Genomic DNA, 17,199 nt, shown 5'->3' on the forward strand with positions numbered 1-17,199 from the left:
ATATTTATAATCCCAGTACTTGCAAACGTATGACACCAAAGTATGTCCCTGTGTGTGTGTGTGGATGTGTGTGCGTGTGTGTGTGTGTGTGTGTGTGCGTGCGTGTGTGGGCGTGACGCCTCATTATTCTTGCACAGCAGCCCATCATTTGATAAGATAACGAGATAAGATACGACAAGCTATTGATCCCCAGGGGGGGATTCAGGCAAAAAAAAATTTATAGTTCTCCTTATATACCACTATGAAAGGAGAACTATGACAATTCAAATCAGATAAATAAAAATGAAATGTAAAAATGTACATGTAAACCCTACAATCTTAATTGAGGTAGTGCAGTGACTTGTAAAGCATGCACCTGTAGCTTTAGTGTATGTGCTATACATATTATGAATAATATTATATAACAATATGTAACGACCTGAATATAATATACATTCAAATACATATCAGTTATCAATATAGAGAACATGTACATATACACATATTATAATAATATTACATTGACATGTTAGTGAGAAAAATGTCTGAACTCAAAGCCCACAAACTAGCTTTTTTCTGTGGCGCTTTCAACAGCATCTTATACAGTTTGCAGTAATACAAGTGTAGTAGGCAATGATACGATCAAATATGTTAGTAATACTACTATCAACAATAAAAGTCATAACAATAAACACATTTATATAATTGATGTTGTTGTTGTTGTTGTTATTCTTTTTCTTATAAATTACTAAGAATACGTGTTGTTTCTTATTGCAAATGTAGTTTTAATACAATATCCCATTTCACTTCTTGACAACTTTATAAAGACTATTCCGGCCTTTTCCTTGCAGATTTTAACTCATAAATAGACAAACACGGCTGATCAGGGGGCACCACAGAGGTGTAACATATTTATACAATGTGTCATGATTGCTCCCCATGCAAATCAGCAGCGGGTCCATCGGAAATGGACTGTACCAAAAAAGGGGGGGGGAGCGGGAAGATCCTCGGCAAGGTCTTTGTCTTTAAAAATATGAGAACATCTTTGTCGACGTTTAACGAGAAGGTAAATACACACTGTGTATATATGTCGTGCATGTGACACGAATTATTGCTGACTGACGCGTTCTGTATTTCGCTGTCCTCTTTGAAATACCCCTCCGGTGTGAGCCTGTGTCTTGAGCGTGTGGTAGAGACTATACCATCCTGCCTGGTCGCCCGGTTTTTTGGAGAGAAGAAGTTGGCAAAGGGATGTGCCTGCGATGATGGCGCTGCAGCTGAAGAACGGGGATGCAGCGTACTACCAGAGTGTGGATTACTGCAGAAATTACACTTCGCCGCCTGTCAGCTACGGTGGCAGTAGCCATTATCTTGCCCGTTTGCCAGGTAAGGAGAGGCTTGCCAAACAGGATCTCCCCTACGACTGTCAGCAGTCCTGCGCTAATAGGGATGGAGAAAATCTAGGCAGAGACATTTGCAGATGAGGAAGGTGGATGTTGCAAACGGCTGCCGTGGTGATGCTGTCATTATCAGCATGCCATGTAGAGGGGTTGCACCAGCCATAATTATGTTTAGTTTACAGAGCATGCATGCTGCAATGCAAAATCTGAGGTTGTCGAGATACCCGAATGATCTCTTGTACTGTAAGAGAGCTCCGGTGAGACTCCCAGGTCTGTGCTGGTGTCTGACTGTAATTTTAAACAGTAAATAGCCTTAATGCAATGTTCCCTTTCATCTCTTGGGTATGGCAGTCAATCAAGTGGTTGTCAGAGTATGTGAAGAAGTAGATCTTCCTGCTCCTTTACTGCAATGCTCGATCTGCACAAGTGATGATGGTGACATGTGGCAAATACCCAGTGAGAGCTCCTTCATTGCACCTGCACCAATGATGATAACACAGGTGCTGTATTTTTTTATTTTACGGACCTGAGGCCAGCATGTAATACATGGTCATGTAGCCACACAGATAATCCAGATTTACAGCATGGGACTGATCAATCCATCTAATATCCCTACCATTAAACTACCATCATAAATGCATAGACTGCATGAAGTATCAGATGGAAGTTAGTGGAAGTCATTGTAATTTGTTGGAAGTCAAATACATAGTACCAAAACATATGATGATGTGATTTTTCTATGACAAATTTGGTAAATTATCAATCATTTCTGTCCTCATAAGAGTAAAAGTACCAAACATTTGGACTAAATTAATCAAATCTGAGGGTGTGTTTGCCTTTCACTGTTATATACCATTACCAATTAAATGCCACTGGATTGTCTTACTTTTTTTCAGTCAAAATAAATGAATTGGCCTCAGGTAAATTATGATTAGTATTTATTATATAATTAGATGTCTATAGTTGTTTGCTTAAAGGATGGATACTTATTGCTTATAGCAGCCTAATGCATAGGAAATGGTGACTGCTGGAGTATACCCCTCGCTTTATTTCAATTATAAGGAAAAATATTCAAATATTTAGTGCTCCAGAGATATACAAGTGCAAGGCTGGCTTTATTGTAAAGGCACAAGTGAGTAAATTGCAAAGTACAGTACGGTGTATGTGGCTTTGCTGCTTTCCGCAGTTGTCTGATGCCCAATGAAGCAGATGGAATAAGTGCAGGAGGCATGTGCTTCTCATTGCTCCATAATTGATGTGACACAAGACAGTTCAGCGAGAGAAAACTCCAGAGAACATAAAGACCTGGCCTATTTAGAGATTCTCAGTGGAGGCCATGATATTAACAAACTCCAGGACAGGAGTTCTTTTGTGACAAGCGATGAACTAATAAATAACTTCTGAGGCAGTTTACTTTCTTCCCAACTCTGGCTGATTCTTTTGAGACTACGAGAACAATATCTCCTCACAAATCTGATGTGTTGTCAACTGCCAAGTGCTGCCTGATTTTGACTTGCAAAGTTGATTGTGACCTGCTCAAAAACTCAAAGGCAAAATGTCTCTTACCTTCAAACCTGCAGCAAGTTCCACTGCTGTGCACATGCATGTGTGCTGCTGCTCTGTAGAATGCACTTCGTAGGCCTGAATCTGAGTCTGGGCCAAAAACTGACCTCGGCTTATCAAGCTTAAAACTATGGGAAGGTAACACAGCCCTGCTCTCTTTCTGTGCACAGCAAAGCCTCCATGAAGTCACGACGCAAAGTAGTTCTACACAAGGGAACATCAGCAGGGGTTTCAGATGTGGGAAGGCAGTGTGTGCTTCAAGCTTACCTTACATTCTAAGTGATATGCTGTACATGCATGTTAGTCATGTGATGTTAGTCATCTCTTTTGTAGTCGCACAATGTTTACCTCGGACTGCTTAATGGACGACATCAAGCAAACAGAGTTAACCCCTCTTTGTGCTCATAATTGCGGCTGTGCAGGCGGTCTCAATCAGGGTTGAAGGGTTGTCATGAGATTTCTGCTGATTAGATTGGGAAAGTGCAGTATGTGGAACATGATTGGTGGATTGTGTTCTGGCTGGCGGTAATGGTGGTGAGCATTGCGGGGGTGTCTAATTCAACAACATGGTGGCCTCATTCAATGCATATTGTCCTTATGATGGCTTTAGTATGTTCATTTATTTTTATTATGTATGTAACGTTAAAACCCTGTTTGGCCTCCATCTTTGGTTCTCAGAGTGTCAAAAGATGTTTCTGCAATGCCCTTTTGAAGCTTGAGGTTCTGTTAGAAATGCTTTCCATTGATCGTCCACTCACAATGAACAAATCAAACTTATCACAAAAAAATTGTGGTTTGCTTTTCCTGGATACCAAAGAATGTCTCCTCATGAAAAGCTCCACAAACCATCAAATGTAAAAGCTTTAATGAGGACAATATTTCAAAACAACGCTCACAATGCCAATGGGTAGTGAAACTGATATTATTTACAGTGTATGTAACAGTTGGATAACACTAAAAATGTAATGTGTAGTCAACTCATCCAGCCCGGCTGAATCTCTCAGTTGACAGGACTTTAACAAGGTCAGTGCCTTGCCCGGCATACCTTTCTCATGAGGTCAGGCAGGCCGATGACAGACAGGCAGCCACACGGACGAAACGGACAGACATGACAGCGAACAGCAATCGGAAACACAAACACCTCTAGAGGTTATTTTGAGTCTATGAATCACAGCCAATGAACGTCCAATTGGATCCCAGATAAAAACCTTCCAGCACAGTGAGTTTTGACACAGCTGTTGGTCTATAACTGACCTGACAATATATGTGGCTACACACAAACACACACACAAAACATGGAGCATTAAAGCGGCACAAATAAATACACACATAAAGCAAATTGTTTTCTTTGATAGAATGCTCTCTCTTTCTTGTTCTCTTTATAAGTACACCCTCATGCTTACCACGTACACACATACACAGACACACACACACGCACACAAACACACACACACACACACTTCAGGCAGAGATCTCTTGTGATCAGAGAAGCTTGAGGATTGCTATTGTTACTGTGTGTGTGTGTGAGTGTGTGTGTGTGTGTGTGTGTGTGTGTGTGTGTGTGTGTGTGTGTGTGTGTGTGTGTGTGTGTGTGTGTACATAGGCATGTGTTTGTAATGTCCCATATGCATGACTGCAGGCGCTGCAGGCTCAGCCTAATCTTTCTGATGCCCACTGGAGTGTGCAGCTTCTCTGTCCGAGAATGTGTTTCCATTCGCCCATCTCTTTACATCTCTCTTGCCTCAGGGCTCAGAGGAATAAAACCTTTCTTCTCTTAATGTCACTGTACATCGGTTAGTTCCATCTTAATGTCCTTTTAATGATTTGTCAATACACAACGTCCACCTAGCAGTCTGGTCCAATGCAAGGCAACTATTTATCATTGCCAAGAAGTGATATTTTATTTATGTTGTATTTGTTTTAATTCATTAGTCCGTAGGATATCTTCAAAACATAATTTAAGTGAAAATTAGTGTATAGATAAGCAATGTGAGTCCAGTGTCTGTCTGATGCCAATCATAAAGGACCTGCTTCCTGTACAATTTATTAATTGATATTGACTCAAAATTGCACCTTTGCTTCAAGACAAATCTGCTACAAGAGATCATGCCCGAGTCTACCTCAACAGATGGTCTTTACTGTCAATAATTTTCCATTAGTCATACCACAATTTCAAAATTGGTTGAACCAGCACATATAGATTGTTTGACTCATTCAACGTTGGCAGAATCAGAGCCCAAATATTCTCCAGTGTGTATTTTGGTATGCACCAGATCAGACTAACAACTCTATGAGCTAAATACTAACAGCCACATGCTAACATACTGGTGTTTAACAGGTATATTATTCACCACATATACAGGATCTCAGTTTAGCCTGTCAGCAGAGAAACATTTGCTTATGAGCACTAAACACAAAGAACAGATGAGGCAGACAATAATGTTTTTAGTTTTGCAGGTGGCCATAAACATATAGACAAAAGGTCGGTGCTGTACTGAAGTTAGGAAATGAGGAAAACTTGAATGTCTGAACCAAAATTCTTTGTAATCTATCCTATATTTGTTTCGACATTTTACTCAAAAGCATAAATGTCAACTTATTGGTAGTGCCGAAGGAAAAGCTCATGTGCCCAATTCTGTGGCAGCTATTGAGATATTTAATTGGATAAATTATCATTTTGATGTGATCGGGGCACCAGATTAGTCATTACGATCATTCCTCTGTGAACCATAAATACAAAATCTCATGTCAATCCATCCAATAGTTGTTGCAATATTTCAATCTCGACCAGAGTAGTAGACGAGCCAACCACACTTGGGATGGCTGAATGCTTTCTATGTTTTCTTGAACGTCCATACAACACTGCCTTCCTCTTCAAGGTTACTAAATTTGCTTGTGAGAAATCTCTTTCTGATTTGTAATGTCTGTCTGCACTCAATGTGTAAATGCCTTCGTTGTCCACAGGCCCAGACACCATGTTGAAGCCTCCTCTGAGTCTCTTCAGCCATCCCCAGCAGCCTTTCCACCACATGGAATCTCTGCACCAGCTCGGGCCTCCGCCAATGGTGCCTAGGCAACCTCTCGGCCCACCACCCCTTACCCCTGCTCAGGCAATTAGACCCCCGACAATGGTTCCTACTCAGACCCTAGGTCCCCCGCTCATGCCTGCTACTCACACGTTAAGACATCCTCCTATTACTCCATCACACAGCTTAGGACCCCCTCCGATGGCCCCAACTCAGCCACTGGGTCCTCCACCAATGGCACACACCTTGGGTCCCCCACCTGTAGACCACACACAAGCAATAGTGCCTCCCACCATGGACCTCATACAACCGTTGGGACCTCCACCTCTGAACCCTGCACAATCACTGGTGCCACCGCCTGGGGTCTGCCGATTCCCCCTCCCTCCCGGCCCCATGTCCTCCCCTCATGCTCCAGGCCCGGACCCTTCCCACCTGCCCCCGATGCTCCCAATGTCTTGCCTAATCCCAGGTCCTCTCCTGGGACAGGCAGCCCCAGCCAGTGAGCAGCCGCAGGATGAGGGCTCTCTGCTGGGGATGGATGAGCAGGAAGAATCTCCGGGGTTAGGGGAACTGTGTAAACCACTGTACTGTAAACTCTGCAACGTCACTCTCAACTCTGCTCAGCAGGCACAGGCTCACTACCAGGTCAGTTGAAATGCAACTGTCTAAAACATGTAAAACACTAAGATACATAAATACAAATTTATCCCGATTTGTCTGTCTAGGGAAAGAACCACAGTAAAAAGCTTCGAAATTTCTACGCTGGCAGTCAACAGCCTCCAGCGATCAGGATCCCAGAAGTCCTCGAGACGACTGGCCAGACATCCCTCTGCTCAGGAGCAAACGAAAGTGACGCAGGCCGGCAGGTCAGATACAAACTGAGCCACGCAGCCCCAATCTTTTTCAATGTTACAGTTTTAGATGGAGAAGTGGGTGTACTGCTGCTGAAGGGACAAGTCTGCCAACAGAGGTAGTTTCCCTTTGAGGAGGTGGAAGTATATTGCAGAGTCACTCTGTTCCACTCAGTGAAATCTCACATCGCCTGCTCGTCACTGAACAATTTACTAGTTAAAAATAATTACTTACTCCCAACAGACCAAATGTATTCCTTCTCTTTCTCACTGTTTACTCTCTCACTCCTCTCAGCATATACACTGCACTGCTTTGTCCCGTGTCTGCAGGCGCAGTATAAGGGGGCAACCCGGGTCATCTTGGCCACAGAGAATGACTATTGTAAGCTGTGTGATGCCTCGTTCAGTTCGCTGGCAGTTGCACAGGCCCACTACCAGGGCAAGAACCACGCCAAGAAGCTACGGCTCGCTGAGGCTCAACAGAACTCCAGTAACATGTAAGTTTACGTACTGAAACCTTTTAGAGCATGCAGAGGTCTTGTCCTTATTGTTGTATTGTTTAAGCATTTGTCCTGCAAATCCCCTGGAAGCAACAACTGAATTAGGAACAGATCAGAAAAATATATGTAATTAAATAATAAAGTTATATTTTGGCTGTAGTCCTTTTCATTCATGTAACTCTGAATGATCCAAAATAGTCCAAAGTACTTGTTTTGAGATTTAAGTTACCCTACTTTTAAAAACCCACCTATTTTCAGGCCTCTGCACAAAAATTTCTTTCCCAAACTGAAACCACTTGGGCTATTTGAATAATTTAATTTTGGTGTTATAATAAAAGACTACACATGTGAGATTTTGTTCAGATGTGTAAATCTAAGTCTATATGTTACTGGTGAAGAGTAAGACTCAGAAAAGGTTACGGGATGATCATTTCTTTGAAATGATGCAGCTGTGAGGTCAACTCTAACCCAAACCATAGTACAATGTATGAACATTCTCTGAAGTTAGAGAGGGTTTAGTACAGAGAAAATTCAGACGAGGTCTCATTGGGGACCACTGGGGCCCATTTGGGCTAATTGAATGCTATTTTAATTTTCTCATGTACCAAACTGTTAATTTCATTTGTCTATTTCTTTATGGTGTTCGATACATGAAAATACAGCAGTTTTGGGCTTTTATTCGAAAAAATCATTTAACAACCTATGATTTACAGTTTTATATAACAATCGCTCAGTTAAGTTACCCAGTTACCCCAAACTTTAACACTCATTTGTGGTAACTGTTCATTTCCAAACAAGCCAAGCTAAACTTGGAGTGATCTGGACTGTCTATTTCAGGGATGGCAGCATTGAGGCGACCCCAAGAAGAAACAAGAAAGATGGCAGTGAATACAGACTAGTGAAAAACCGCCGCAGTCCTCAGCTTCCTGCATCCATGCCAGGTAAAATATATTAACAATGACTAAAAAAGAGGCTTACAAACAGACACTCTCTCAATAATGTTAAAACTATCATGAAACAAATAATCTACAATATGTGGTTACATTTGTCTTGTGAAACAATGAACAATCCAATATTAGCTATACGGTACGAGCAAGCTACCCTAAGTGGCTAAACTCACCCATTTTAGCGATCATAACAACACAAAATATGATATTTAAACATATACAAACACATTGTGTGAAATTGGCTGTGTGTGTAAAAAAAATACAATAGATGACGTCAGACTTTCTGCTGACGTCAGTCAACCATCTCTTTCTTGCTGTCGTTCTATGTCGGACAAAAACAATAGCAACTCGGCTCAAGATAAATCATAAAGTAGTCCTCTCTCACTCTCTTACTCATCCATTTTCTTTCTCACACACAGATACACGCGTGCACACACACACACACACACGCACACACACCAACAACAATGTTCTGCTGATTTAATCAGTTTTCTTGATGGGCAAATCCCAAAATAGCCTCACTCTCTCCTGTAGTTGCCTTCTCTCTGTTTAAAAGAAAATCTATCTATCTCTTATCTCCTTCTCTTTTTGCTCATGTGTAACATGCACACACAAACAGGTAATACTCTTTTTCCAATGATCAACCTAGTTGTAATCCCATTCAACTTGTGTATCTTTAACACACACATCAGTGATATATATCAGGTTATAATTAAGTGTGAGATGCTGGTTTATTCTGAAAATCAATTTTGTAAAAACATCTTATTTGTATGAACGATTAGTGGATCAATACATTTTAATAATCAATTAATTGTTTAATTTATAAAACAATATGACGAAGAGTCCATCCAATAGTTAAACTACCTTTGAACCTCATGGTGATGCTTAAGGAAATGTTAATGTCAAATTTGGAGTCATCCTCTTGGAACCGTGAATATATGTTTGAAGTCGAATGGCAATCGTTCCGACAGATGTTGAGTATTTGGGTCCCGACGACAGTGGTGGACTGACTGACTGGCTGGCTGAAAGGTTTTGTATGATTGTAAACTTAATATTGTTGGGTTTGGGACTGCTAACCCATAAAAACAAGCACTTTTAAGATTCTAGGGTTAGGGTAAGTCATATTCATTTGACAATGTTCTGACATTTTATTCAGTAGCTTAACCATTAATGGATTAATTAACGCACTTTGCCAACCATTTGTAGAACATTAAAATACCTCGCCATCTGTGTAGCTCCGACTAACTTTCTCCTGCGTCGTCTCTTCTGTTTGTCTCGCTCCAGGGCCGTACTACAACCCCAGACCGAGGCAGCGCATCCCCAGGGACTTGGCCATGTGTGTGACTCCCAGCGGACAGTTCTACTGCTCCATGTGCAACTGCGGAGCCGAGCAGGAGACGGACTTCAGGCAACATCTGGAGAGCAAGCAGCACAAAGCTAAAGTGTCCGAGCTGAGATACCGGCACGAGATGGAGAACCTTGGTTACAGCTAAGAGAAACAAGAGGGGAGGGAGGGAAGAGAAAAGAGAGATTGCACTGGGACAGAATAGGTGGAGAGACAAAAACCAAAGCGCAGCAAATCAAAATACTAGCCTATGGTTGAAGGGCATCTTTAGTGAAGGGATTAGCCCAAATGGCCTCAAGATCTTGTTGCAATTAATTTGATATATGCTTAAACATTTAAATCCTCATATTTTACTAACTCATGAAGCTATAATTGGATTTGATGGATTTATTTCATCTTGGTATTGCTCTTGAAATTCAGTCTGAAGATTGAAACTCTGCAATGTAAATATAAGAACAGGACTTTGGAAGAAGTAAGGAATTTTTGAAGTCCAAAAAGTATTTTTACTTTTTCAGAGACTGCATCAGATTACATTTTTGAGCCACCACCTGCATTCTGACTCAGGATACAGGTGAATGCAAATTAATTGCATGTAAATCTTGAGCTTGTTCAGGCTACAGGGAGAGAACTAGTGGTGCACAGAGAGTGGGACATGCAGAAGGTTCAAGCATTAAGAGAGAATGCAAGATGTGGAAAATAGAGAGGAGCTGGTTGGTAGAAGTAAAAGGAAGAATAGAGGCAAACACTTGACTCGAGGTCGGAACAAGTCTCATTCCTGGGAAAACAATCATTACCACTGAGATCAAAGTGTGAGACTTGTTTCAATTCGAGTGTGAATGAGCCCTGCAGGTTTTTTTGTACAGGCCCTACAGCAGTGACTTCAGGGCCACTTCCTGTAGTGACCACAGAGCCACACATTCAACATCTTTCTAACCTAACACAGGTTATAAAATCCAAAGCACTATTCGCTAATACAAAAAAAAAGACAAAGCACAATGAACAACATCGTCTGGTAGAAACAGTGTTACATTAATCTGTTTGCTGTGTATCAGGCTAGCCTTGTTTGTGCCTTTAGTGAGAATTAGGCTAAAGAGTCAACTTTGGCTAGCTATTTTGACATAATAGTGGAAAATAATCTGCAGTATTGATTGGGTTTTTCTAACTATTTTCTTGTGATAAATCCACATACATATTGTGTGAATATTCTCAAACATTGTAGGTGTAAATATAGGATAATATACATGTATACTATTGATTCTTTAGTTAATGTTAGCCTAGCGCATATTGTAAATACATACTCAATCTATTTAATAAGGATCAGGAATCTTGTACAAATGTGCACTGAGTGTCTGAATGTCTACCCATCAGCACTGTAAGTTTGTGTGGTGATTTTACTGTAGGCCCTCTATACCACTTCGGGCGACGCCCTTGTTCACTTGAAAAGTGAATATGATATCATCTGTCTCGTTAAAAGCTGCTAGTCTCATCATTTGACTGTGCTGGTGGACCACATGCCAGAGGCTGTCTCTGAGGCATCTTCTGAAGCCTTAATCTTTGTCTTCTCAACACACCCAAACTGGCACTGAGATGGGAGGGAATGTGCAAACACAGTGGGAACTCAAATGTGACGCATGCAGCCAAAAACATTCAACTCCAAACTCCTAATTAGTTTGAACATTGCAAATGATCGTGTGCTGAGCTCTAGCACACGTTCATTGCTATGTTGCGAGATGTTTCTGGTTGTAAGACAATCATTTAATTACCCAGGTTTCACTGCAGTGTTAAGATGCTGCAGAGGAGGGACGTGGATCCTGTCTGGATTTGTAGTTGGTTTTGTTTTTGTTTTTCACCCTATATAACCCAGGTCCTGCTGTTTTTCACTGTTAAGTTCATCCTTAAAAGATCAGTTATGTAGTCAGAATCGAATTAGGTTTTCTGTTTCTGTTTATTTGATTATCTGTTCCAGCTCAGTGCGACTGGATACCACGCAGTCACAAGGCAGTTGGACTTATACTGTCATACTTGTCTAAATGACGAAAGAAGACAATGACAAGGTGAACAAATCTGAACCTTTGTTCTTTAATACTTATTTATAGATTTGTGTGACTTTAATCCTTTGAATAGAAAAAAAATGTTTTTATTCATGCCTCAAAAGTCATTTTATGTAGCAGTTGAAAGGATTTTCCCTCAAGATTTTCAACCCTCGTATACACAAATAGAGTCGTGATTCAGAAGAGGAAAAAAGCATCCTGTTTCACAGCACTGCGTGTGCACACACACACACGCACACACATGCACACTCACATGATTTAATCAGTCAAAGGTCAGTTTGGGTCACGTAATCAGAAGCAATATGAAGTGGAAAAAAAGCAGCACCCTAGTATAGTTAGCTGTGGTGAGAGGCAGCTGTTCACATCTTTTATTTGTCTGAGAGCACAACCAAACACCTGATCTCACAAATGAGGACGCTCAGGAGAAAAGCACTGTGACGACAAAATACTGTGGGGTTTAAAGATTTAAACACATGAGAGAGGGTGAGAGACAAATTGAAAATAGGAAACTAAATGCCAGGCTGTTTTTTTTTAGCCCACTGTACTGTTTGTAAAAATTAAGTAAGGAGCTGATGACATCAGAGCCATAATATAAGCTGGGGTGAGGTACAGCCAGTCAAGGAGATGTTCACATCAGACTAAGTTACAGTCTGTCGATAGCAATCCTCCTCCGAGAAATAACACACTTCTACTGACATAAAAGAACGGGTGAAATTACCTTTCATCAGGTTTAACAGGCTCACGCTCACATGAAGCTACTGAACACCTTGTATGGAATAATAAGCTGCAAAGAAATAGAGGAAATGAGATCAGAGGAAACTATTAATATACTAACAGCCATCACCTAAAGAACCTTTAAGACAGTAACCTATAAACCTTTTTCGTTCCTATCCTGTCGTATATTTGTACTGGCTCTGGACCCCTTAAAGTATCTCATGGAGACCCCTCATTACAGGTTATGGCCTTGGTGTGGATAACCAAAGCGAGACCCCAAGAGACGCAGGGTCACTGCATGCCGATTACATTTTGTACTTTGATCAATTTAAAAGTTGTTTTGGCCCAGCTTAAGTACATTAACTAAGGCAGGTTTTTCCAATATTAGTTCATCTTGCCTTTTCCTAATTTGTAGAGAAACCTTGTGTCGAAACCTAGTTTTTATACTTGTTAGGATACCCTTTTTCTTCTTCTTTGTATTGTGCTCACATGCTGCATATTCCTTCATACAGTCTACTTCATACAAATTACCTGATCTAGACATTGGAAACGCTTTTTTGTTCCTTCGAAATTGTTTTGGCATTTTTGGGCATTATTGGAAACAAGGAAACAAGGAGAAGATGTATATGGCATGCAACCAATCCTAATTAGGTTACGGTTTGGTGGCGTACAACTGTAACCATTTGGAAATCAGGACCCTCGCTAGATGGCATCATTCCAGCAGATCAGCGGTTGGTTTCTGGGCAAATAATGAAGCTACCATGTATAGTTTGCTGCTTGCACTGTGCTGAATGCGAATACAAAACACTATTCACTGTAGGGTGGGAGGTCAATAGGGTCCCAACAGGAAATGTCTGCTCTTGGTTCCTTGACATGTTAATTCGGCCTATTGGACGTCAGAGGTGACGGTGTCCCAGTATTTCAGGAAAAGAACAACAACAAACAACAGACTACATTACAACTATCACAACAGTGGTTGTAGATACAAAATATCACTGGCCCTCCACTATATGAGTTGGGACAATGACGGAGGCCACAAGAAGACTTTCACAAGATTCAAATTACTAGTATTTTGTTCAAGAGTTTCAAAGGGAACAACTCAAAAAGTGTCAATATAATGGTACTTTTATTTGATTCAAGAAACCCAGGAGGCAGTAATTGAAAATAAAGGAAATAGCCTGAAATAACATGGAAAACACCATTTGTAGGTAATGAGCCAAAACATACCAAACACTGTTAAACTGCTCCTTTTAAACAGGACTATTTGGATTGATATTGCTGCAGTTAAACAGCATTCTGCATTTAAGGATCTTCATTGGTTGCACAAATGTTTTAAGCAGTCGAAAGCCAACAAAATCAAGACACCACTGTGGAAAGTAAAGGCATCTACATATGGCCAATAACTGTTATTAGGTTTAATACTTTGTCAATCTGCACATGTATTCGCTCTGTGTTCACTGGAATTGATAAGATGGCGTCAATGCTTCTGGAAAGACTGTTTAGTTGTTGTTTGGTCTAGTAATATACTGAAATAGTTTAAATACCCGGGGTACTGTTTCTGTTTGCTTTGTTCTGACTGTGTTTACTTTTTAGAAAACTGTAACAGCTGGTAACTATATTACACTGACAATGGTTGGTTTCATTGCCATTAACCAATGCTGGTATCTGAACGCTGATGTGTTTCCGCACCATAACTATAACATCAGTGCTTCATTGTAAATTACAGAAAAGTGTTACATATTGCACCGTATCAGTTGTATTTGGTTTATTTCGTGCATGATTAAAATCATACTTAATAACTGTTGAGATATTTCTACCATGAAGAGAAAATATGACAGTGAGGATTGCTGTTCAGGAATGTTTTGTTTTTTTTCCTGAGATTAACATGTTTGGAAATGTCTGTATGCTGTGCAGATTCTACTCAAGGGCATTGGAACGAATCTGGAATAAGGTATGCTACCTTATGTCGTTGAGTGAAGAGTTTGCAACCATTGTCATGTTTTGCCTCTCAATAATTTGTATCCTAATGTTTACAAGGTGAGAAATTGGAGCTGTTATGGCTGTGTATCATATTTATCCATGTGTTGCACTTTTTGACTGATCAGACCAGGGCAGATGGGCAACACTGATTTTCTTGCCGTGAATTAAAGATCGATTGATATCGACAGTGTGGAGCTAAAGCCATGAGGTGCTTAGCTTAGCTTAGTATAGCATAAGAGCTGGAAACAGGGAGAAACAACGAAAAACATTTTGCCAACCAACATGTCTAAAGCCAAGCGGCAACTTCCGTTCAAGGTTTGCAAAAAGTGAAGATGGTGACGCGAAAATTGCCGAACTTGGGGGTCCATAACGGTGGTCCACAAACTGACAGGTGACGTCACGATGACAAAGCCCACTTCTTATATACAGTCTATGGTTTGAAGCTTACTAATTAATACGTATCTCATTCGTTTGTGGTCTCACTCGTGTACTTTAAAACAACCTGCTCAAGTATTTGGCCAAGATGGACATTTGGTACTTAAAGTACTCAGAAAGGGGGGCAAAACTTAGTGAAGAAAAAGGTTGTGGGATACAACCTTTAGCTTCTGGAATAAATAAGATGAAGGCGAGCTGTTTTCCCCATGCTTCCAGTCTTCATCAGTCTTTATCGAAGCTAATCACCTCCTGGCTCCAGCTCCATACAAAGTGGGACAGACATGAGATGGGTGTCAATTTCCTCCTTTAATTCTTGGCCAGAAAGAGAAAAGAATATTGCTTTTTCCTGCATATATAGAATGTGCTTGTCCACTTCAGCTGCATTGATTTCTAATGTTGTCGCTCAATCAAAACATAGTGAGGCTTGTCTCACATGAAAGCCTATGTTTCCTGGTCTACAAACTGAGTCAGTCTTTTATACTGACAGGATTCAGGACCCCTCACCTCCATCTTCTGTCAGGGGCCCCAAAACACCTGAACAGCGCCCCCTGCAGAGCAGTATACACTGGTGTACCCTCGGTGAAAACCTCAGCACACTTTCAGTGCCTCTAATCAATGATGCCAATATACCACTGACTGACTGACTGACTGGATGGATGCCTGAACGACTGATATACTGATGTACTGAGGCTGTGTGTGTTTTCTGACGGATGAATAAACGTGCAGATGATATTAATAACCAAGCTGAGTTGATGATTATTTCAGTGAACGTGTGTGTCGTGTGTTTCCTCCCGCAGCTCGGCTCGACTCGTAGCGCTCTGGGGGAAATAACCACTCTGTGAGCTGACGCTGTTATTGGCTCTCAGGGAGGAGATGCTCTCAATAGCCTAGTTTCCAGCGCTCTGATAGCCAAGCTTTACTCATTATATTACTTCTGCCACAGAAGCTGTTCTTGTGCCCCTGGTAGTTTGTTTGTTTGGCTGTCAGCGAAATATCTCACACATCTTATGAACAGATTGCTCGAAATGTGGTGTACTGGCCCCAGGTTGGATTCCTGCCTTTGGATGGTTCTTTCTCTTATTTTCAATTATGTAATCCGGGCTTGACTTGGCCAGTAAACACCAGTAGGAGTACTGGCACATTGAAGTCGGTCCAACTTCTGTATTAATACAGTAAAAAATTAATACATAAAGATATTTATGCTGTAGTTATTGTTGGTTTTTGGCAAAATATGTCTGATTCCAGACAACCACTGCAGGCAGAATCAAACCAGTGTATATTCCACAAGTGTAACTGGGAGTAAGCTGCAACCTTTTTTTCCCCTGAGGAAGGCTTTTTTTTGCCGGGGTATGGTTTTCTGTCCACTTTTTCGAACAAAACATAATGTTCACTTGTTTATTCAACGTTCATTAATGTTTAACGCGTCCCGTGGCCCAAATTCGACACGGCATTCCCTTTGGTCCACAACAAAGCACCCGCCGAGTATGAAGTGGAGCGGATGAACGCTTTTTGAGGTATGTGTCGGCAGCGATGTCTTAGTTGGTTCCATAATGTAACACTTCTGCACAATTCATGCCCTTAAATGCTGCAGCGGCATTGCTGCTGATTTAGAATACAGCACGTCTTATTCAATTTCAAACGCTGAATCTAATGAATAAACTCAATTATCCTTACTAAAAGTTTATCCATGCAGCACCTGCTAACAGTTTTTCTTTGTGTCTGGACATTTTCACTCAGCATTTGTTTCAAACAGACAGTTTAGGGAGATGATAGACAATCATCTGGCTCAGACACCAATATAAACTCTTCCCATAGAGATGACTGGACAAATGCACTGGGTTTTAATTGGTCTTGGAAAAATGTTGCAATATTTCTCAGAACAAAATGATCCGTGCAATTGCTCAACCATATAGGGCTCTATATACAGTATAAAGGAAAGGCACCTTTGCATCTAGATTATGAAATTCATCATGAGGAGATTGTCCTCATGACACAGAATATTACTATTATATTTATACAGGATTTATATATTCAGGCAAAAAGATCATCAATACATTGATAAACCACTCAACAACTCAGGACATGGACAGTGGGGAGGCACAACTAGTTCAGGTAGCAACTTCATGCTTACTTAATCCTGATTCATTCCAGAATTGTAATTAGCCTATTGTCACTTATCATATTTTATATATTTCTTATTTTGCTGTTTGAGAATATTTCAAGAAATTGAGCCATCATTGCAATATCAAAATCTCCTTTTAATGACCATTTCATTGGCATTCTGCTACAGCGATAGCTCCTGCATTGACACACATTGTCACAAATAAAAGGGGCTCATTTAGATTTAGTTTGTGTTGTCAAGTAAGTCAGGTCCATAAGACAGAGATATTCAAGTGGAAGGCAGCCGT

The 17,199-nt window shown here is 40.8% G+C and overlaps 1 protein-coding gene across 1 annotated transcript; it reads left to right on the forward strand.

The window, feature by feature from the left end:
- Positions 1-1,202: 1,202 nt before the first annotated feature.
- On the forward strand, positions 1,203-15,494 carry zmat3 (zinc finger, matrin-type 3). Its single transcript, XM_068593308.1, has 6 exons — positions 1,203-1,365; positions 5,907-6,613; positions 6,694-6,834; positions 7,150-7,316; positions 8,157-8,260; positions 9,551-15,494. The coding sequence occupies exons 1-6, from the start codon at positions 1,242-1,244 to the stop codon at positions 9,757-9,759; spliced, it is 1,452 nt and encodes a 483-aa protein (XP_068449409.1). The 5' UTR covers positions 1,203-1,241; the 3' UTR covers positions 9,760-15,494.
- Positions 15,495-17,199: the final 1,705 nt, after the last annotated feature.

The sequence above is a fragment of the Clinocottus analis genome, unplaced genomic scaffold (assembly GCF_023055335.1).
Source record: "Clinocottus analis isolate CAN_PGR_092001 unplaced genomic scaffold, fCliAna1.0.p SCAF_29, whole genome shotgun sequence".
Lineage (NCBI taxonomy): Eukaryota > Metazoa > Chordata > Actinopteri > Perciformes > Cottidae > Clinocottus > Clinocottus analis.

Coding starts and splice junctions, on each gene's coding strand:
- zmat3 (XM_068593308.1), top strand. CDS start 1,242: ATGATGGCGCTGCAGCTGAAGAACGGGGATGCAGCGTACTACCAGAGT. Junction 6,614..6,693: donor AGGCACAGGCTCACTACCAG/GTCAGTTGAAAT, acceptor TTGTCTGTCTAG/GGAAAGAACCACAGTAAAAA. Junction 7,317..8,156: donor CAACAGAACTCCAGTAACAT/GTAAGTTTACGT, acceptor TGTCTATTTCAG/GGATGGCAGCATTGAGGCGA.